Consider the following 23,405-nt stretch of genomic DNA (forward strand, 5'->3'; position numbering starts at 1 on the left):
TACCTGTTCAAACCCTCCCAGGAGCTCTGTAGTGTCCATAGCACTGTTCATTGCCATGATTTTCAGTTTGTGACCAGTTAGAAGAGCTAGGGTCTGCACAAGACTTGTCTTTCCGACAGCTGCAGGTCCCACAAGAATTACCATCCAGCCCATCTGTACGCACTTCATAACTGGCTCGAGAGATTGCAAGGAATGATGAAGCAGAGACAGGTGTCCAGAAAATGACAGAGGAGAGTCACAGCTACGAGGAAGGACTGAATACCCAAGCTTAAAAAAAAAAAAAAAAAAAAAAAAGAGAAAAAACTGTATTCAATACACTTCAGGATAGAAGGAACCCCAGCAGTTCTAAGCACACACTTCTGTCTATTGTCTATTTGGATAATTTTGCACCTTTAATGTGGGAAGCCACACAACATAGAGATTCCATCAAAAACCAAAATCCATTCCCACCATCAGGAATCACAGGGCCCCCAAGCTATTAAGCAAACATGTCCATGTCCCTGGCTCCCCAGGGCACACTAAAGCAACAAGAACTCCAATGTACAGGTTAAAAAGTGTATAAGTACAAATGTTTTTAACAAAATAACATGCACAAAGACAGCCAAACTGGCACTTAAGCATAGGCTAAAGAATGCTATACACAAAGAAAGTTTTAAATGCACAACATCAAAATGCACATTACATTAACCAATAAGAGAAGAAAAAACAACTTTAATACCAGCAGCAGAGTTAACACCGCATATTAAGTATTAATCAAAGCACATTACATTAAATTCAAAGTTCATCCAGTATTTTTATTAATATATTCTCCCAGTGACAGAACAAGTGAACGTATCTGAATTACGTACAAATGAGAAGGTGATGCATCATCTTGATCTACACTTATGTGGGTTCAACATTAGCCTCCTTCCTCAGTTGACTAGTGAAAAGTATATTGCCCTTTGAGTCAACAGACAGACTAGTCTGCCCATAGAATTGATTGCTCTTAATTCTCTGTATGAAGAAGTTTTTATCTCTAAAACCACAATATACAGGACATGATGTCAGGGGGAGTATGAGTAACCAAATTTCAAGAACAGATATCACGATATGATGGCCTATACTTCAAATAGTGTTCCTATCGGTGTATGCAAAGTTTGCTCAACCACTTTTCCAGGGAATGGTAAAGAATATCCAACAGTTAGTAAACAATCTTAGAATTTGCAGAATTTCAGGACAAAATTATCTAAATTTGAGGAGATATATCTAAAGAATTGTCTCCTTCCTCAATTGATTAGTGAAAAGTATATTGACCCTTGAGAATGCTGCTGTTTGCCCCTGAAACTTGCAATAAAGGCATTTTAATTTAAAATACAAGAGGTGCTGTTCCAGATCGTTTTTACCTTGAGTCAATAGACAGAATAGTCTGCCCATAGAATGGATTTCTCTTATTCCTCTGTATGAAGTTTATTCCATCTATGCCATCAGATCAACATTTCGGCTCCAGTCTAGAGCCTTTCTCTAGACCTGAGCTGAAACGTTGATCTGATGGCATAGATGGAATAAAGATTGAACTTTTACAGAAAAGTGCGCAATGTTTTAGTGAGATATGGTGGTTTTTCCCAAACTGCACCCAGGCAAAGTTAATGAAGATATAAGCTGAATTCGGAGTGCAGATCGTTTTCTCTTTTGTATAATGGTTATGATTAGAAAAAATTTGTATTTTTTTCTAACTTTTAGGATTGTACATATTTTCTGACATTTTTTTCGTTAATTTTTTTAACTTTTTCGTACTTTGCGACAAAATCGTTTTTGTCGCAACGAGTACAATAGTTTCGGAATTCATTCAAGCTTCGGTATCGTGACTTTCTTTTGGCCAGGTTGGAGCTGCAGAGTGCCATTGAGTCCTATGGAAAGCTTCACAACGCATGCATTGAAGTTTCAAAGTCAGAAAGGTTTTGTGCCGTTTACATTCGGGATAGGAAAATTTCATGACTTTCAGATTGCCAATGCGTTTACGATCGTTTCAATACAAAAATTTCGTACTTACGTTCTGAAAGTTCCGAAATTTTTGTATTGAAACTAAAACAATTTTTGTGACATTTTCGATCATCAGAAACGATCAGATTTCGGGATTTGGATTCGTACATTGATGAATGGGCCCCCAAGTGTATGTGTAAAAGCAAAAGAATATGTTTAAACAGAGACAATCTGTACTTCAAGGCCGACCAGTACAGCATGAGTCAGCAAAAGGATAAGATACAAAGGGGCCGATTCACTAAAAGTCGATAAAACGAGCGCTGTTTATAGCATGCGTTAAAAATGTTATCACTTATTTTGCGACTTGATTCACTAAAAGGATATTTGTCATAATTAAGAAGCAATGTTCTTTGCGTTATTTAACTTGCGATGAGCGATTTTCTTGCGTTATTTAACTCACGATTTTCTTGCGTTATTTTCCGCCATGTGCATTATTTCCTGCCGCCCACGATATATTTTGCTGCGTGCAATATTAGCGCACGATATTACACACGTAGCCATTACTTTCTGAAAATTACCATTTCCCTGAAAACTGGAGGATGCATCACTCTAGGGCCAAAGCAAACTTGAAAAAAATCCCACTGCAAAGTTCATGTTGTGTTTCCAAAAGCTCACGAACCGCCATTTTCTTTAAGTACCACCTACCCCAATTAGGTGTTAATATTCGCACAGACAAATGCGATATTTTGCGCGTTTAACGCTTCATATGTGTTTGTGAATCATGCGTTTGTATTATTTATATTTGCTAATTAACGCAGTGCGTTAGAAATAACGCTTTGCAATGATGCTTTTTTTGCACATGCGATATGTGGATTAACGCGTGTGAAATGACTTTGGTGAATCGGTACTTAATTATTGCATGCTTTTTAACGTAAAAAACTATGCGATCAGCGTTACCGACCTTTAGTGAATCGGCCCCAAAATATGCAAGCTGCTCAAGGATACTTAGGGAAAAACAACTGTTATGGGGTCTCGGGCCTTGCAGACAGCAATTACAAAATGGAGTTATATTTTAAAATGGAGTATAACAGGCTAAATTTGAGAGTATAACAAGAAAAGCCTCAAAATTATGACAAAATCTCACCTACAACCCACCAAAACCATCTTACACCTCGAGGCCCACTCTGACACAAGACCAACTGCCCCTTTTTACCTGCACATTCTGAGGTGTGATGTAAAAGTATCGTGTTCCCAGATATGGAGTTAGATCTTGACCATACACTTCTTTGTATACAGAAATAATCTGCAGGAAGAGAGATACAAATGTAATAAAAGCTTAAAATTCTCTCATTTTCCTGACCAAAATACAGAAGGTTTTTTTTTACACTGTAGTCTAAATTCTCAAGGTAAATCGCAAGGTAAATTTGTTCTTTACTGACTTTATAGCAGACCTTAAATAAATGCTGTCACTAATATGACAGTTACTCAGAATAGTTTAATTTTAGGACTGTGGTTTTCCTGAAGGGCTATAAGTTATTATCAGGCAATTATTGTAGGGAAATGGCTTCAAATCCCTCAAACCCTTAAGGTAGAGTTACTAAAAGATTTAACCCTTACCTGAAACCTTAACCAAGAAAATTGTAACTTTAATCACAACCATTAGGAACAGAAAAAACCCTATGCTGAACACCATAATAAATCACTAAATATGTTACAACAAAACCTTAACTAAGACTGGATTACTCAAAAGATTTTGTCTATGATATTAAAAGATTATTTTGTGTATTAAGCTTTAAGGAGAAAAAAAAAACATTAAGATTGAATTAATGACTCAATAAAGGTCATGGCATTTCAGCCTTACTTGTATAACTCTACAAAACAAGATTCTAGTAACTAACTACACTTATCTAGAGGATATATCAAGTGGTAAGCCTTGAAGGGATGCAGTCCCTCATATGTGCCATTTTCTGTCACCAGTAGTGTCAGGTGAGTGCCATATATGTAATATGACAGCGGAGGGTTTAAGAAAAAAAATAGTTACAGGCTTAGTAATGCATTAACTTTTAAGGCAGAAAAGATAAATGGCAATTATGAAGAAGAAACACCACTATAGCTATTTTTGTAAAGAAGAAAGAGCACCTTTTCCCGGTCCGGTTTTGTTCTCATTCTTTCTCCATAAATAAGAAATACATGTTGGGCTGGATCATAGCTGTCAGGAGTTTGATCTTCCAGCATGAGCTGACACCAGCGAAATAAATCACGCAGGTTAAATTCCCATGGTCCTCCCTTTTGACCCCACTTCTTTTCTACCATAACTTGATGGTCAATCTGACAAAAAAGATAGACACAACACATTGGATGTACTATTTAAGTTACAAGCCATTTAAATCCAGCAGTCTGATATGACACAAATTTAGTTTTTGATGAGGTGACAATTAATTCTGCAACTCAGTATTGGCATTAAATACTTAGAGCCATGTTATGTGCAGTAATGCCAAATTTCCTGCATCAGACAAGAGAAATAGCTGCTCTCTTATCTGCCTGTGTATGGGGTCCCCCAACAGGCCTCCTCGATCGATATCTGGTTTAAAATCATCCAGGTCTCTATCGGGCAGGTTTTGATGGCCTTTGCCCATTGTTGTAATTTTGATTGTTTGGCCCTAGGGACAAACAATCAAATTAGCCCCTTATTGCCTACCTTAGGCTGCAAATGAACTAAAAGAAATCACCAACTGCAATTCACCCTTACTATTAAAACTTGCTAATATCCAGCTGTAATACTGCAGCTGGTCATCAAATGCCCCATGTGACATGTGAAATAATGAGCAGTGTGCTTACAAAATTGGGACTGCAATTTAAAAGTTGCTTTATGAGCACTTTTATAGAAATACTTCTCTAGATATAAATATTAACCACTATACCTTGTTGTTGAAAGCAACCATCTTTGAAACAGTGGATGTGCCGAGGGAAGGAAATAGTGAATTAGCAATGAACTCCATGTCCGCAAATGAAAGTTGATCCACATAAACCTAAACAATAAATTTATATTAAAGCACCACTTTATTTCCAAAAATGTAAAATGTTGTTAAGTCTACAATAACTTTTGATCTGTATTGGCAAATCATTTCTTAAACACTGGCTTTATAGACAGTTCGCGCATTCACACTGGACACTGGAAAACTTTTAAACAACCCTATAACTTGTCCTCAGGATGTCTGACATGCAATAAAGCTTGCACAATAATGTGTCTGAGTACATGTAAAAAGTTAAGACTTACCTGTGTAAATCTGTTTAGGAAAGATCGTGGGAGGCCCTTTCTGCCTCCACCTTGGTGAAATGGATTTTGACATCCAAATATCTTTGTCCTCTCATGCTGAACCTGGAAGTTCATTCCAAGTTCAGGAATGTACACCTCGGCCCGATGATCAAAGCAGGCATTCAATCCCTCCAAAACAGACTGAGATGCCAGATTCAGCTATTAGATAGGAACAATGTTAGACCTGTTAGGTTTACCTATTTTCAATATTAACCAGTAAACAATAGTTAAAACTAGATTTTTGTCTCTGCCCACATGTACATACCAACTGGCTATTGTGAAGCCATAGAAGAAAGAGGCAAAGAGTCTTTGTGCTGGGCAAAAGCTGATTTTACAGGAAAAAAAGATTTCAGTTCATGTGAACTTAGCAGCCTGTTTTCCACTCTAAATGAATTGCCACAGGTCTCTGCAATCCTTTTAGGACCTGCAGAGGTCCCTATGAAAACACCACTGCCTAGCATTTCTGTGAACACATGAGAAGGAGGCATGTAGTTGTCTCTCCTTCTGCCCCCTAAATTGCACGTCATTTAGACATAATTAGGGAGTGGTGGCCAGTGAAGAGCAAAACTTTTTTATAGGTTTCACCACGAAAAAAAAAACACCCAAAATTTGTGCAGTAAAAAATTGTTGCAGAAAAAAACACCCATTGACTTCAATGTGTTTCACAACTTTCACACTCATCACTAATTGTAGCAAATTGGGCACTGATATATATTATGTGATATACCCGTGACTGGAAGATATCAGCTTGGAAAGTTATATATTTGGTGTTTGTTTGTAGTTATCAAAAATAAGCACCTCATTTCTTTTATCATTTAAGTCTATGTATTTATGGACCCAGTGACAAGTAAGTATGACTTCTTGTCATTTAATATAAAAACTGCAACATATATGGCCTGTAGTCAATATTAGGTAGCAAAGATAAACTGGAAACAGACAATTCACAGAGAAACATACTTCATCAAGTACAATCCAATGTCCAGCTTTTAAAGCAGAAAGAAGAGGACCATCGCGCCAGGCAAATTCTCCTCCCTTGCCTCCTTCAACAGGCAAGTCGGTACCAAAAAGATCAGTCACATCCTTTAACAATGAGAAGAAAACAATAAAAGCACATTAATTAAATCTGTTATTTTTTGGCCATTACACACTTAAATGTTATGTTTCTAAATCGCCTTTGGCTAACTCAACACGCCCTTAGCCAATAGCTAAAAGAACAATTACATTAAAGGAAAAAGAAAGTCAAAGTCACTTGGGGGTGCCAAAATGTTAGGCACCCCCAAGTGACTTTAACCGCCTACCTTTTACCCCGGGCTGGTGTCCCTGTTCGGAGAGAACAGCACCAGCCCGGGGTAGCTGCCTGCGCTTCCTCCTTTGCGATTCACTGCGCGCACATGCGCAGTAGAGTGAAAAGCCGAACTTAAACATTAAAGTCGGCTTTTTCGCTCTACTGTGCATGCCCAGCCACCGGCAGTTTAGAAAGCGGAAGACGGAAGGAGGAAGTGATCCGCTCCAGGTACCCCGGGCTGGTGCTGTTTTCTCCGAACAGGGGCACCAGCCCGGGGTACGAGGTAAGCAGTTAAAGTCACTTGGGAGTGCCTAACATTTTGGCACCCCCAAGTGACTTTGCCTTTCCTTCTCCTTTAAGAATAAATAAAATATGAGTTCTTTGCAAACTCACAATATTATACATTAAGGTATTTTAATCAATAAAACAAGTAAACTCAAAGACACAGCTTCAGTGAGTGACCCCTTTAAAAATGGCCACAAAATTTATTTCCATGGCAGTATTTATGTACCGTTTGCTCAGACAGGTTAATTCGAACAAGACAGTTTCCAGATGCCTTGGCCAACGCTGTGACAAGACTAGTTTTGCCAACTCCAGGTGAACCCTCCAAGATAATCGGCTTGTTGAGTTGTAGTGCTCTCAGCAACCTCTGTGCATTCATAGATGTAGTTTCAGCATTCAGTGCGTAATCAGTTATTTTATTTTCTTGGAAGTAAGGACCTGAAAAGGTTGAAAGGTTAACTGAAATTGCCCAAAACATTCCGAGGCTTTTTAATCTTAAAAGTGGTTATTTTTTTTAAATAAATTCTTTTGTGATTTATATTATCAAAGCAAAACAAAGTATTCAATGGTGAACAAAAGATATCTTGTGATAGGCATGCTTACTACTTGTGATAGATACTACATGCTTGATACTTAATTAATACTTGCAGGACCTAAAATGGTCTCAAAGTACCAAATCCTCTTACCAATGGGTATATAGAATGGGTGAATCCCAAAACAATCCTCTCTCCAACATATTTTTCTCTGGGTGGCTTGGTCATACAGCTTTAACTCAGAGTGTACATCTTCAGTCAAGCTGAGAATTTCAGACAGTTTCTCTCTTAAGAATCGCATGCACTGTTGTCGGGCAAATGTGGCTGCTTCAGCAGAGGTAAAGGTTGTTCCTAATTTACATATAAAGAAAACTGTATATAATTACATCTGCTTTGTAAAAAATTCTCTGTTCATCCAATGTTTTACACAAGATAACTCACCTGACCCTAATCCATCAATATACACCAAACATGCAGCATGTACAAAAGCTGTGACAGCATCAAGATCAGCCCCAGGAGCATTACTGTTTACCGCATCTTTATCTCCAACCATGACATTCATAAAGTTTACCCAGGACAATATGTCTCTAACACTTAGAATACAACGACGTCCAAAGTCTTGATTTGTAAGCCACTCAATAAAATCCATCATGAGATCAGCTATGTCAGCACCTACAACAAACCAAAAACTCTTGAAAATTATTGAACATAATTTTGGGGCTTGCAATGGTGATCACTTATACGTTAACCCCAGATTAACAGAAATACATAATTATTAATTATACAGAAAACAAAAAAATGCTTAGGTTAAGGACCTTTGTGTGAAAAAAAAAACAAAAAAAACCCCCCAAAATATAGCAGTCTTACCATTACAGTATGAAGAGCCTAGTGACAATCCAGTGTGCAAATTGTGCTTAATAATTTCTGCAAGATCATGACGGTCATTGCTCTGGGGGCACCAAATCTCTGTAAATCTGTTACGCAGGGCAGGGGAGAGCTGAGAAATTAATACATAATTTAGAGTTAGAAGTATTCTTAAAGATAAAACGGAAACAAAAACACAACATACTGTTAACATTTTTTTTATGCACAAACATACACACTATTTTATTTTTACAGAAGAAAAATAAATTATTTTTAAAAACTACAAATGGAGTTTCCAGAAGATAATGCATCTCATACCTGTGTGTGGGTGGATGAATGAAACAATAGGGAGTGTTTTTCCCCTTTAATTGAATGCTCACTAAAGCAAGAAGGCAATAGGATCACCATTCAAATACTGCATAAACCATCAAGGCAACAACAATTTTTGTCCTACGAAACTTATGTGGTTGACCTCTGGAAGACTGGGGTCTTAACTTTTAATCACTTGCGACTAGTAGTAGTGCTCCAAACTGGAGATTAGCTACACTAATGCAAGAAATGGGTGAAATAAGTTTATAGCATTGACTGGGCAATGTGTTTTTAATGTGTCTAAAGCCTTAATGACTGAAATATAGCAGAATGATTCACACACACAATCAAGCTGTGAATAGAGGGCTATATCTTGCATTTGAGGAGATTGGATAAAAAGTGACAGAAACACAAGAAATTGTGAGGGAAATTTGTGATAAAACTATGGACAGAACTTTTTACAGATGTAAAGCAAGAGGTTAGTTAATTAATTGTAGGAGTATGTTACAGATCCTCATGTAAATGGAAAGAAAGAATTTCAGCTTCTGCTAAAAAAAAACAAAAAAGTCTATAAGGCAAGGTCAAGCAAGTATTTACAATGGGAGGTTTAATAAGTCACATCGATTGTAGTAGTCCATACAACTTTTTAAATCATTAAATAAGAAACCTTATTTGTTCACAATATATTCCTTAAAGGAGAACTAAACCCCCCCCAGACAACAGCCCCCATCCACTGCCTTCCACTGAGTCCCTCCCTACCTGGACCTTCCCCACAGAGTCTATTTCAATGAAAAGTGTCTGTTTGTAAAGCTGACCTATCTTCAGGTTTCGTTTGACTCAGTTTAGCAACGTAGATCTTGCTAGTGCATACACAATTAAAGATACTCTGGAATTACTTTCACCTGTGCATGCAAGCTCTATGTTGCTGAACTGAACTTGAAGAAAACCTGAAGAGACAGAAGATGGAGCTTGCTAGTTCCAATAAACATGGCATGGCAGCACATAGAGAAATACACAATAACATCTATGCCACAGTTCACAGTTTGGGCAAATCATTACCTCCTTTTTGCCAAAGTCCCCCCCAGGATTCATTGTAGCAAGAATTCTGAACTGTTTTCCTGCTGTTAAAATTTCCACTTCTTCGGTTTCATCTTCACCACTTCCTTTCTCAGCCAGCACCAATGTCTTTTCAACTTCAAGAACACTGTACAAGAAGAAGAAATTGTAAGGCAAATATGAACTTCCTGCACTTTCTATATCAGGCAATGATGTGTTAAATTCAGCACAATAAGTATGTTGAATTTTAATTCCACCAGAAATAGCAGGGGGAAAGAGTATTTTCCCAGACTGTGCAATAAAGGGCGTAAAGGTTATGAAACAGGTGGAGGGGGGGGCAAACAAAATTCCTCATAAATCCCACTAAGCAAGTCTTTTCACTACAATTTGCCAGATTATATTATTAAAAGGTTTATTATTCTTAACAGTAATTCAGTACACCAGTGCTATCCAACGGTCAGCCAACGACCCCCCTCTGTGTGCCCCCCCCCCCACACTTATCTGGCTGCTTTGTGTAAACTTTAAATGGTATCAGTACTGAGATTAACTGGCCCCCTGCATGGTTCACACCTCAGGCTGTAATTCCCCTGTAGTGTTTAAAAATGTAATCCCTTGTATTGTTTACACCTTTTAATCCCTACATTATTCACCCACTGCATTGTTCACACCTCAGGCTCAGACTGTAAACCCCACATAGTTCACCTGCACACTATAAAAAGAACATATACTGAGGTGGCACTGTAATTAAAAAGTTTTTTAATGTATAGTTATTGTGCAGCCTGTAGGAGCAGTTTCAGCATTGTATCATTGTATCAGGTTTTTGCTGTACTACCACCATTAATATGGGTTTGGTCATGTGATAACACAAGTGTGGTTTCAAGTGGGTGTGGTTTAAAAAGGGGGGGTGGTCAAAACTGGCTTTATTATCGGCCCTCCACCATGTAGGCCGGAAAAATCCTGGCCCTCGCTACCACAGAAGTTGCACAGCACAGCAGGACACAAGTAAAATAATTATAAGATACTTTTATAAATTGGCGCCTCATACCTGTTCAGTCTCTCTAATACAGAATCATCTGCTAAAGAGATCTCATCCATTAAAAAGAAACCATCTTCTTTTATAGCCAATACTAGCGGTCCATCATGCCACTCAAAAAGCTTAGAATATTCCACATCATCCTGAGTAAATGAAATACAGTACCATGTCAACTCCAATTTAAAGAGAATCACCTTGTCAATGGGCAGCCACCATATTTTGGACTTACTTTGTCTTTCGATCTCTGTCGGATGGGGCGCAGCCCTCCCAAAAAATCAGAGGTCTCCATGTGCTGATGGCAGTTAACACAGTGCAATGTTTGACTGGCCAGGGCAGCAAATAGCTGGCAGATGGTTGTTTTTCCACATCTAGAACAGAATGCATTAAAGCATTATTGATTGTATTGCATGCCAAATACATTTCATTTTGTTAATTTTTAATTTTTTTGCCAAAGGTTTAATTTAATAAAAAGAAATATTTATGAAGTTGCATCTTTATATTTTGCTTTTAGTATCTTTGCAGAACAGAATTAAAAGTTGTCAACACAAAAACTGTTTTTCTTCATAGCTAAAGAATTTGGAATTCCAAGCAACACATATTCATTAAAATAAATCATTTTTAAAAAAATATTTCAACGATTTTATAGGCAAATCATAAATGCAGCAACAACTAAAAGTAGTTTCTATTTTTTTATATTTCCTCCTCTCTTTTCCCTGACTACTTATCTACTTATACCACTATAAATTGTATTAATGGGCAGATCTTCTCCACCCAAGATTACCATTCCCACAATGCTATGTTCTGTGACTAGCCAACCTGTAAAAAAAAAAAAACAAAAAAACAGAAGCATGCAAAAAACTGAGCAAACTTGAGCCTTGGCTGGAGAAGAGTTTATTTCTCATACACTGTTTTGGTAGTTTGGCAAACTGTACGAGGCAATAGTAAAGGGCAGACAGAAACTGCTTTTAGTATATTGTTATAGGCTGAGAATTACATATTAATTTTTGGGTGGGCATCCTATTTAATGATAATTTACCTTACCTTTGCACATATTACATTTCACGTAAAAGTGCATTATTAATAGAAAAGAAAGGGGCTATCCTGAAATGCCTCAAGTAAATGAGTTTAAAACACAAACACAATTAATAAAAGAACACATACCCTGTATCTCCCACTAGTAGTACTGGCTCCCCAAACTGTAAGGCCCGTCCGACAAGCACAGCCAGCCTTCTCATGCCTTGTGTCCACACAATGTGAGAAAATCTAAAATCCACAATATCTTGCTGGACAGATAAAGAATCTAAAAGGAAATTTTCATGTCAGATGACAGTACCCAACAAGCGATTTTAGAAGAAGTAAATCTTCTGGAAAAATAAGTTGTTAATGCAGATAATACTAAAGAATGAGAAAATTCATAAAAAATGGGGCAGCCCTCAAACAACTCACCAAGTTGTCTTTGCACACTTCCTCTGGAGAAGATATGCTGAGGTTCTACCTGCTTCTTGAAGCATTTTTTCAACACTTTTAGGATAACCTCCTCTTCTTCAGGTTTCCTTACTCTACCTGCCAGAAGCATGAAGCCTAACACCGAAGAGAAATACCATTACATATATAAAGTTGAGCAAATGCAGCAGAACAAAAATTAGAAGCAATAACATTTTCTACCATCGTTGGCTAAATGTTGAAGCCAATCATAATCTTTTTCATTTTGTTCTGATAATCTGTATCTCTCTGCCCAGCGAAAAAGATCTCTCAGAGTTATAAATCCATGTTTCCCTGCAAATACAGAGGATCCTCTTCTGTATGACTGAAATGAGAAATGCGGAGGTCAGTATTTTAGTTTAGAGACTGGGTATAGCCCATGCAATTAGAAAAACAGAAAATTAAATGTGTTCAAGTTAAAAGAAGAACAAAATGCACTTGAAAAATACATGCAAACTGACCAGGGCTTAAAGAACAACTAAACCATAAAAATGAATATGGATAAAAATGCATATTCTGTTACATTCTGTTGCTAGCTTCAATGGTTTTTGAGCGGTCATGTAGTAATTATATAAATATTAATTACTAATCAGCCTTATTTTGTCATTTATATATCCTCCATTGACGGCATTCACCATAAAATATTTATTCAGAAAGTTAAAAGCACTCACGGCAAGGTAGCAGTCCAAAAAAATCAAACAGTTATTTATTATTCCACTACGCGTCTATTTTATTTATTCTATTTTTAATTTCACTATACTGTAATGCACTTTTATGTGCATTACTTTTTATTATAATGAATTGGCTGCATTTATGCTGCCCTTATACGGAATATATATATATACACACACACACACACACACATATACACACACACACACACACACTGTACATTGTGAGTCAGTCCCTAAGCTTAGTAAATCAGCAGAAAAGAAGATGGGAGCTACTGTGGGCACAGATGTTCACTAATAAAGGGCTGCGGTTGCTTTGAGCTGGTACAGAAACCCAAAACATAATGTACAAATTTTTAGCCTACTTCTTTGGTTAAGCTTTAGTTCTCCTTTAAGGGATGGGGGAGGTGCCCAAGCCTTTAACTTGATACAGCCACTGGCAAATTGGTAATTATAACAATGCATGGTATTTTCAAGCCACGGAAATGTCCCGTATAACCTTAAAAGGGTCAAGGTAAAAAGTCCATGCAAATAAACAATTGTAAGTAAATACTACCTGAAGCTCTAACATAACTGCAACTAGCTTGTTACAGTAAGAGGGTGGAAGGCAGCATCTCTTGTGCAGGATAGTTTCAAGCTCGGCACTGGGCAGTTCATCAAAATGCAGTTCCACAAATCTGTTCCGAAAAGCCCTAGACAACACCTGTTAAGAATAGTTAATAAACTTATTAATTTTACATATAAAGAGGAAAAAAAAATACATTAACAGAGGACAACACCTCTGAAAATAAAAGTCTAAAGACACAGAAATTACACAAAATAAATAACCGGTTCACAAACCTTTCTACCACCATAGAGTCCTGGTGGGTTCTGTGTAGCAAAGAGCATGAACCTTGGGTGTGCTTTTACTACTTCCTGTGTTTCTGTTATAAAAAGCTCCCTATTATCATCCAGCAGTCTATTCAGAGCTTCAAGTACATCGGTTGGAGCCAGATTCAACTCATCCAATATTACCCAATAACCTTTTCTCATAGCATCAATTAGAACACCTGTAAAAAATATAAAAAAGATTATAAATATACATATACATATAGATATATACATAAATTCAGGACCACCAAAGAAAGCTCCTCATGTGCAGCTGTCTGGCAGGTTATGCATTGTTCTATCCAGCCCATATTACAATCAAACAAAATTCAAGACATAAATGTCTGCAGCTTTTCATTGAGAAAGAATGCCCACATGGCTTTACAGAACAATACAATATATATGTGATGAGTTAATGCCGAAAGTAATCATCACTCCAGAAATCAAGAAGAAAAAAAACGAGACACTGGAATCTAAGTACTATACCTTCTTTAAAAATCAGTTTTCCAGACACATCTGAGGTGTAACATCCAATGTATTCCTGGATATCTGTGTGCTCATGATTATTAATTCGGACGCAATGATTCCCACTAGCACAAGCCAGCCATCTAATTAAACTTGTTTTCCCTACAGAAGTTTCTCCCTGGATCAGAACTGGGTGAGTCCTAAAAATGAATGAATATGTAAACATACTATAGTTCAAATAAAAAATGTATATAATGAAAAATATAATTTGAAAAATCACACAAAGTATGAAAAAGTCGCAAAAAAAAAAACCCACACTGTGCGAAGACTTAGAAAAAATTCAATTTTTTTTGTATTCGGAAGCGATCGTAGTTTGATAAATGGGCCCCTAAAGGTGGTGTTAAAAGGGCCTGACCATTATCCAGCTAACTGGCCCACAGGCTAAACGGATGGATTCTTCACAATGAGCCATACACATGCATGGCCACATGGACAAAGAAGAGTTGCAAACATGCAGCTCTGATTAATGGGAATATTTAGCTTAATTCTTGAATCACCAGGATTGCCAGATTTTCAGTCTGAATGGCACCACAACTGGCCATATATGTTTGGGTGTCTGAACAGTAAGGTTGAAATCAACCCAACTGCCTAACCAAATTTGGTCATATATGGGCAGCTTAAAATTCACTTAACTCTTACACAGTAAAGAATTCAATACAGCATAAATATGTAATTCTAAGAAACATTAATTTAGTGATTTAGTCAGTATAAATAAGTTACTTCAAATATTATTTTTCATTTTTAAAGTAGCAATATGCCTAAATAAATACTAATACCATACAAAGTGCTTACCCTGCAGAGACCACTCTAACAAGGTCTCTTAGATTTAAGTTGACTGAATAGGTTAGAATATAGCTTTCATCTATAGCAGGGTCTTTATCCCCCACTGGGATCCAGTAACCTTGTATCTGCACAAATCTGCTACCTCGTGGCTCTGGGAGAGGCTGAAATTAGACAGACAAAAATAATCATACAGGATTTACACAGATTAAAATATACTGAAGGGAATCTTTTTTTTTTTTTTAATTAAAAGAAAAACATTACATAAATACAAATGTCATGTAATTAAATTAAATACAGGTATAGGATGACTAATATAGAAGCCTCAGTGAAGTAAGAATAGGTTTTATCCAAATTTGGAGCACTACTCTAAAAGCTATTTATAAAAGTTAGTCCTAAAGTGTGACCATAGGGCTTGAGAACTGAGAATTAATTGATAAATTCCCTCCTCATATGCTACCTTCTCTCTTCAGACAAGAGTTGGGTGGAAGGAAAGGCTGCAAACTACAATGCTAGATCTAGGAGCACGATGCAGTGCACCCTCCATCTTAATCCTATAAGATTATTAGAAGTTATATTCCTAGTCAGTTTAAAAGCACCTGGCATCTGGCCCTATACCTTCACATTCTCAGTGACTGGATATTCTTAATATTTATCCATTATAGCTGGGAGGGACAAAACATATGCACGCCTATAAAACTGGGAGTTCCCCCAAATGAAAAACTATATGAGGGCAGGAACAAGGGGTAGGCATAAGAGGCACCTGCCTAGGATGCAACAATGTCATTATGTGGCGGAAGCAATGACTCAACCCAGACCCCCACAACAGCATTGTGCATGGGAGGAGTGGGGGGTTGGAGAAGGTGCAGGGGCTAGGGCGCCCAGTGAGCTTGGCCTTCCCCAGAACTACATAATATAGTACATTACTCTGTACCTAGGTATATGTGTGTGTGTCCACAACACAGAGGTGCACACCAAACAATGTTAAAAAAAAAAAAAAAAATAGGAAATTAGCTATTTGGAAAATGAATTAAAAAAAAATAAATAAAGGTACTTTCTCAATCATATGCAAACTTCACAATTATTATTAATTTATGCTGCATAAATCCATATTGGTGGCAGAACAATCCTAAATTGTTTTATTGTTTTTGAGTAAAATATAGTTATCTAATTTACGGAAAGATCCCTTATCCCATAGACAGTTTTGTATGAAATCAAATTAGTTGGGCCCCACTACCAACATACTGGGATCCAGGGCAGACCAGTTAGGGATCAACAAACATAATCCAATGGAGTAATCTCACAACAGGCTTTCCAAACTCTCTTGGTTGATATTTGACTAAGCCCTGATTAGACATTGGTTATTTTGGGCCCATTAACAGGGCTATACCCTGCATATTTGATAAAGAATAGCAGGGTTACCTGCTAAAATTATCTTAGGTATCACCAGCTTTATGTAATATTGTGGACACTGTACATCCTACTGTAATATATAAGGTAATCTGAAGTCACACTTTTGCAAATAAACATCTTTGATAGAGGACTTGAGAAGGCAGTTTATCTGTATTCCTTTTCAAATTGCATTTTTAATATGTATAAAAAAAAATACACAGATAAACTATATGTCCACCCTGATTTAGAAGGTAATGCTGCATTAGGGAAACTGATTGTTATAGTCCTCTGAGCACTATAATGAACAAAAAGCCATTCCCTGTCAGCAACCAAAAACTTGCAGCTCTACTGCACACAGTAGTACCATTAAGAATCATATATCACAGCAGTGCTAGATTCTGTGCTCCAGATTACTGTGGCAGTCACATAAACGAGCCAAAGTCAATAGTACCCTTTTATGGTGCATGCAGTTTAACCATCCCAAACCATTCAGGATAAGGGACAGTCAACATATACCATAATGAAACACCCAAATACAAATCTGACTTCCTGGGAGTAATAAACTCACAATCCCCAATATAAGGTAGAACCTAACGCTAACCTTAAAATACTTCAGAAATCCAGTCCCCTTTAAACTGGTGGTAAGTGAAAAGAATTACATCTTACAAACCTGACTGAGTAGATGTTTTATGTTTCCTTGCAAAATATAACGGCGTATCAACCCCAGCACTACAGAATGTGAAGCTCTATCCAGTTGTGTAAGGAAGCCAAGGCAAAATCCCTGCAAAACAAAAACATACTCATGTAACAGGTCACACCGAATAACAGCTCATCTTTAAAGTTAATTTATTGTGAACACAGAAACAGTTCACCTTTTTTTGATATGTATTTTCCTGCCCTGATTGTTGGTCCCTTTATTATTCAAACAACCCTATGTAAAAGTAGAAGGAAGGCTAAAAACTAAGTTATGTAACTAAGTTATTATGTAAATACAGCCATAAGCACTCACAGAAACGCTGCACTGGGTTCTCTGTCAAATGTAACAGGATTTGTTGTCTTTTTGTTTTTCTGTGTTAGAGACACACAGCTCTCTCCTCTCTCCTGCTCCCCCCTCCCCCAAGAATGCTAAAAACTCCCTCCCCCCCTTAAGAATGTGTGGTCTGAGCCAATCAGCAGGAAGCTTCCTCATAGTCTAACAAACTGAGCATGTACACCGGTCTTGGTCTTGGTGCAGGAGTGAGGCATTATGGGAACTTTCTTTACAGAGCTCAGCATTTTTTTTCCTATGAGGCTTCTGATCATCTCAATGGAAGAAATTATGGGGAGACTTAAGGAAACTATTGAGAGAACTGAAGGTATGCCTGCAGCTTGAGATCAACTCTTTATTAACCTTTTCTTCTCCTTTAATAAGCATTTCATAAATTAACTGATACGTAATGTATTTTTCCATTAGGGGCAAAAACTTTTTCAACCATAGATTTGTCTGTATACTACACCCCAGCTAATAATCTTACCTCAAATTCTCTTAAAGGAGATTTTAGTATATCCTGTGTCACCAATTAAAAATGAATTTAAGAGAAGTTGAGCCTATTTCAGGCAGTTCAGCACTTGAAACTTTGCCTTAAAGAGCTTCTAGTGAACCTTATATCATAACTCTAACCATGAACCATTTTTCTGAAATGAAAAATCCCTGCTATTCAGTAACCCGTGACCCTCTTTATGTTAACACCACCGAGCTAAAGATGGCCATACAGGGGACCCCTGACCTATTGAATGGCCAGATACTGTATGACTGGCCAAACAAAGCTGTGGGTCTTCTCACTTCCTCATCTGCCCCTAAAGACAAAATGACCCCACTCTGACATAAATGCTAATGCATTCAGGCAGTAAGGTCAAAATAAGCTAAATTTCTAGATGAATATGGGTATTTATGTTCAGTCAGAACCTCTGAAGGCAGATGAAGGGTTTTCAGAGGTAAGAAAAAAATATAGTTTCCATTTTCAAGAAAAATAAACTGTACAAAATAATGAATTGAGTCTAGTATGCAATTAAATTTTTATTTATATCACAGTACTTACGTGAACAACACTGTACAGCAGAATAATAAATGGACAGAACTAATAAGGGTCAATACAATAAAAAATACAAAGTACGATTACATTAAAGATTACATGCTCAGTGTTAAAGAGGTTCCCGTGCCCTTTGGCTTACAATCTAAGACTCTGAAATATTGTCACATGTTAACAAGAAACTGTATTTAAAAAAATGGAGTGTTTCTTTAATTGCTTTTTCTTACCTCATACAAGGAGCGCTGTACACTGTTGCAGGGATTTGCTGAAGCATATCTCAATGCTCTACACAGTGTGCGCAAGCTGTAATGAGGCCTGTGACCTGTGCCATCAACAAGCTCTGCACTGGATTTTTTCCGAATAGCCAAGTAAAAACTTTAAGGTAAAAAAAAAAAAAAGAAAAACTTAGACTGGAGTATCAACTATTAGTGTAAATCAGAGATAAGAAATGCCACAGGCTCTTAGGACGAATACATGTGGGGCGATTAGTCATGGCGCCGCAATTGTCCTCTATGTGCGGGAAGTTGCTGCGACTGAGTTAATTAAAAGTCGCGGCAACTAATCGCCCCGTGTGGCTTCGCCCTTATAGTGGGTAGGCCAACACCTCCAGTGAGGTTGCCCATGGCAACGAATCAGATCTTTGCTTTTGTTTTCTAACTTGTAGGCGACTGCACAAATTTAACTGCTGATTGGTTGCTATGGGAAATATCACCAGTGATGTGGTTTACACACTATAATAAATATGCCCCTTGCCTGTACAATTTGGGCTATACAACTGCAGAAACTTCAGTAAATTCCCGAACTTGCATTTTCTGCGATTGATTGCTTTAGCTTAGAAAAAAAAACAAACATGCATTTTTTTTCTTCCACAAGAAGCAAAAGTAAAAAAGACATTTTGGAAGCATTCAGTGAGCAGCAATCTAAAATAATTTGGGAACCCTATATCTAATACTGGTTTACTTAATGAAGGCCCTAACTACCCAACTAGATAGCAGATTATGTAGTTATTATGTTGCCCCTTACATAGAACTAATAAACAGATCTAAAAGGTAACAGGCCTATGGGGTAATTTCATAATTGGTTATAATTTATTTTAAAACATATAATTCATAGCAAGCATTTATTTGTTTTCAACAGAGAAGTAAACAGTTACCCTGGATAAAAAGAAATAACATTTCATATGTAGGGCCTGGTGATGTTGTTATTGTACCTGATGATTCCTTGAACAACGGTTTTGCTAACATTTAGGCCTCTAAGGTAGTCCATAATAAGTATCTGTAAATCACCCTCATTTTCCAGTTCTTCCACATAAAGTTCTGTGAACCTGAAACACAAATGAATGTAAGATCACCTTTCTCTATTTATGGCTAATGCCTGGGTTCTGTAAAACCAAGAAACCCTACTCCAATAAGCAGTAGCTATTTTCTCTAATAACATATTTGAGAGCCCATGTGGCGTTAAAAGTGCACCTCATCTGTTGTTATTTTTATCAAGGGAAGGTATGGCAATGCCATATGTATAAATTACAGAAAAAAAAAAAACAGTAGCTAATGGACACAGATACTGTCCTGGCAACTCCAAAAACTGTAGCAGGCTAATTTCCATAAAATTCCTATCTATATTTTAGGTTTATAATCCAGGGGGGGGGGGGGGTAAAAGAATGCACTGCATAGAGGGTTTGAAGCAAAAACTTAGCTTTAAACCTTAAAGGCAATGGGCCTACGGGTAGATTAGTCGTCCACAGTTAATCTTGGCTACAGCGGGCGACTTATTTCCGCGAAATGCCTTTCAACCAGCAATAAAGTGGAAATGCATAGGTGTCAATAAGACTTAGCAATGTGTATGCCTTCCCACCAGCGATTTACATTATTGCCGGTGTGAAAGTATTTCAGGGACACTTGTCACCCAGCAGAGATTTAACCACGGGCGACTAATCTCCCCAAAGGGCATTACCCTAACAGTTGCACTTTTCATGTAGCCTTGCTTTTAATTGTGACATTTAATTGTGACTGTTAAACAAACAAAAAGAGAGAACAAAGGGGATAGAAGAGAAGATGATGAGTGACGATTCATCAAGTGGCTGGAGACCACCCTTAAAGGAGAACTAAAGCTTAACTAAAGAAGTAGGGTAAGGTCCCTTTTATCTTTTCTGCTGATTCAATGCATATGCTCTGTGCTTATTGGCCGACACACATACTGTATACATAAAAATAAATAAAAAATGGCTAGTTAGCAAATAATACAGATTTGTACATGGCAGCTCAGAAACCAGTGCAATTAGTGTCAGAATTTAATAATCAGCCATTTAGCATAATCTTATATGACAAACCTCATTATTGGCTTGTTCATTTGCGACAGCCCATAATCTTAGCTTCAACAGCTGTCCAGAGCATCTTAAGCATATCAGTGTCACTGACACTTCTAACAATTTCCAAGATGGGGAGCTCCTGTGACAAGTTTGAAGGCCTGGATTATTACTGTTATAATAATCCAGGCCTTAATTTTAGGCACCTCCCAGTGATTGTAATCGCTTACCTAATACCCCAGGTTGGTGCTCCTGTTATGAGAAAACGTCTCCTTTAATACCTCTAAGCTGGTCCTTTTTTGAAAGTGCTCTTAGTCCACAGTTCTTAAAGCAATTTTCTTACTCGTCACAGACCATGTAATACCTTACCTATTCCTTATTCCTGGAGGCAGGTTCCTTTTCCCAACATCAGTAGCCGGGTTCATACATGCAAACAGTCGAAAGTCTGGATGTCGCACCAGGGGCTCTAAGACAAGTTATTTTTGCAAACATCTTAAAAGTAAGACTAGTCAAGAAACATGTACAAAAAATGGCAAGACAATTTTATGCCAAGCCTTTTCTCTCCCTACAAGTTTATTTAAAACGCTCCATAAACCCACTTAAGTTATTTTTTATCACTGTATACCTCTTCTGAACCTCTAGACAAAATGGCAACAAATTATTGCAAAACAAATATGAGAAAGTTATATATTTCCTGATATTCAAAAGAATAATATTCAAAGTAGAAACTAAGCATTTAACACTTGTTACAGCAATTGAGAAAATCTTGTATGCAACTAATCTAAATAAACTGTAAATTACCTGTGTCTCCTCTGTCCAGTAAAACTAGCGATCCAGATATACCCTCAAGTAAACCACACAAACATTCCAATGTTTCAGCAGCAGCAAGGTTAATTTCATCCAGTAAAATCCACTCTCCTTTCTTTACTGCTTGAGCGAGAGTGCCCTGAGAACAAAAAATACTGGTAAACATGGCATGACCATGGTCTACTTTTCTAGCACTTTGCATAACTTTTACAAACTAGACCCCAGTTTTTGGGATTTAACTGAGTTTAAATATAAGGCAAGCCAGACAAAGATTCAGTATTTAAAAGAGATATCTACCCAAGAAAAGATTTTTGCATAATGAAAGAATCATAAAGTAATCATAGGCAGCAATTCAATATCCATTAAACCAAATATTTTACTGTTATTTGTAAATGTAATTTTTTATCCCTGACTCAAAATAAAAGGAGTTATAATGCCAGGGCATCTAAGTTATTGCAGTAATTCCATGTTTTCAATTGATTTGCCTTTTCCTTCTGTAATAAGTAATTAACTGTCCTTGATGATAACTAAGCCATGTTGCTATTGGCCAGATTATTGTTTGGGTTTCACAAGGCTGCAAACTGAAGAGACAGTTGAGACCTGAACAAGTCTAAGAAAATTGTGTTAAATTGTGTTAGGTGGCAACCCTCATCTGCCCCTTTGCAAAAAAATAAATGACATTTGATTTATAAGTAATCATTAATAACAATTTTCTTTAAAGATTTAAATGTGTCCTTATTTCACACGATAACTATAATGATTCTTTATTTTCGGTTACAAAAAAACTTTACTTGCTATGCTTTTCACTTTCCTTCCAAAAGTATGTTGGTGTTCAACTTTTTTGTTTTGTTTTTAAATTGTAAATGAAAACTTTGAAAAAGTGAGCACAAACTGAAATGTCCATAGCAATACCTCAACAAAAGCAAAGAGAACAGCATTTTCAGTCATCCTCATTTGTTGCTGGGCTTGGTTTAAACGCAAGGAAAATCCTTCCCATTTTTCTTTTAAAAGGAATTCTGAAAGAAGACCAATCAAACAGATTTAAATATAAATATATAGGCAAGAAAGTACACCTAAAGCTTCGTGAATTGGGCACAGTATACTGAGGACTGAGTAAGGTGATAGGAATAAAAAATATTGTTTGTGCAACTGTGATGTCAGATTCAAGCGTTGCTGTACAGATTCACTGATATATTTGTTTATATTATGTATAAAACAAAATAGGTACATTTACTTATATTCATGTATTTATCTGAATATTTCAGATAATGCAGTATTTTAAATACTATATTAGTTAGCCTCCAAGTTATATTTATAGAGTGAATGCTAAACCTCATGTCCCTTGTTGCAATAACATATAGATTTTTAAATATCAGTACCAAATGTATCTATAAGCTACCAAAAAACAGACCTATGCCTTGTGTATAAAAATGTAGGGATGAATTCCATATACAGTAAATCTGGACATTCAAGTAAAAAATCATCTTATTTCAACACAGTTCATGTAAAATAGTCTATTCTAGGAGGAAGTACCTAAAAGCCCATTTCTACATATTTTATATCCTGTTATTAATATTGCGCAGGACCTTACAGAGATCATTCACACCAGTCCCTGCCCCAGCAGACCTTATAATCTAAGGTCCCCATGGTGTGTAATTTGTATTTTGTAAGATTGTACAGCGCTGCGTACTCTTGTGGCACTTTATAAATATAGTTATACATACATACATTCATTCATACACAGTAGGGTCTGTTTCATCAGGAGCTAATCAACCTATCGTTATGTTTTCCGAGGGGAGTTAGGAAACCCATGAAGACATGGGGGAACACACATACTCTTTACCATTAGTGCCCTGGCTTAGATTGAATT

The 23,405-nt window shown here is 37.0% G+C and overlaps 1 protein-coding gene across 1 annotated transcript in view; it reads right to left on the minus strand.

Moving 5' to 3' along the window:
- The window catches only part of mdn1 (midasin AAA ATPase 1), a 126,650-nt gene that overhangs the window by 75,948 nt on the left and 27,297 nt on the right, over nt 1–23,405 (minus strand). The window contains exons 17-42 of the mRNA XM_002940316.5: nt 22,448–22,551; nt 21,530–21,674; nt 21,098–21,194; nt 19,634–19,747; nt 18,651–18,798; nt 17,025–17,135; nt 14,975–15,126; nt 14,144–14,322; nt 13,631–13,839; nt 13,347–13,493; nt 12,303–12,444; nt 12,084–12,218; nt 11,799–11,937; nt 10,867–11,005; nt 10,650–10,780; nt 9,608–9,752; nt 8,243–8,372; nt 7,817–8,047; nt 7,529–7,726; nt 7,072–7,280; nt 6,233–6,355; nt 5,237–5,434; nt 4,881–4,988; nt 4,099–4,287; nt 3,173–3,262; nt 4–267 (exon numbers count right to left, since the gene is read on the minus strand). Of these exons, the coding sequence (XP_002940362.3) occupies nt 4–267; nt 3,173–3,262; nt 4,099–4,287; nt 4,881–4,988; nt 5,237–5,434; nt 6,233–6,355; nt 7,072–7,280; nt 7,529–7,726; nt 7,817–8,047; nt 8,243–8,372; nt 9,608–9,752; nt 10,650–10,780; nt 10,867–11,005; nt 11,799–11,937; nt 12,084–12,218; nt 12,303–12,444; nt 13,347–13,493; nt 13,631–13,839; nt 14,144–14,322; nt 14,975–15,126; nt 17,025–17,135; nt 18,651–18,798; nt 19,634–19,747; nt 21,098–21,194; nt 21,530–21,674; nt 22,448–22,551 (3,977 nt within the window). The remainder of the gene's footprint in view (nt 1–3; nt 268–3,172; nt 3,263–4,098; nt 4,288–4,880; nt 4,989–5,236; nt 5,435–6,232; nt 6,356–7,071; nt 7,281–7,528; nt 7,727–7,816; nt 8,048–8,242; nt 8,373–9,607; nt 9,753–10,649; nt 10,781–10,866; nt 11,006–11,798; nt 11,938–12,083; nt 12,219–12,302; nt 12,445–13,346; nt 13,494–13,630; nt 13,840–14,143; nt 14,323–14,974; nt 15,127–17,024; nt 17,136–18,650; nt 18,799–19,633; nt 19,748–21,097; nt 21,195–21,529; nt 21,675–22,447; nt 22,552–23,405) is intronic.

This window comes from Xenopus tropicalis, chromosome 5 (genome assembly GCF_000004195.4).
Source record: "Xenopus tropicalis strain Nigerian chromosome 5, UCB_Xtro_10.0, whole genome shotgun sequence".
Lineage (NCBI taxonomy): Eukaryota > Metazoa > Chordata > Amphibia > Anura > Pipidae > Xenopus > Xenopus tropicalis.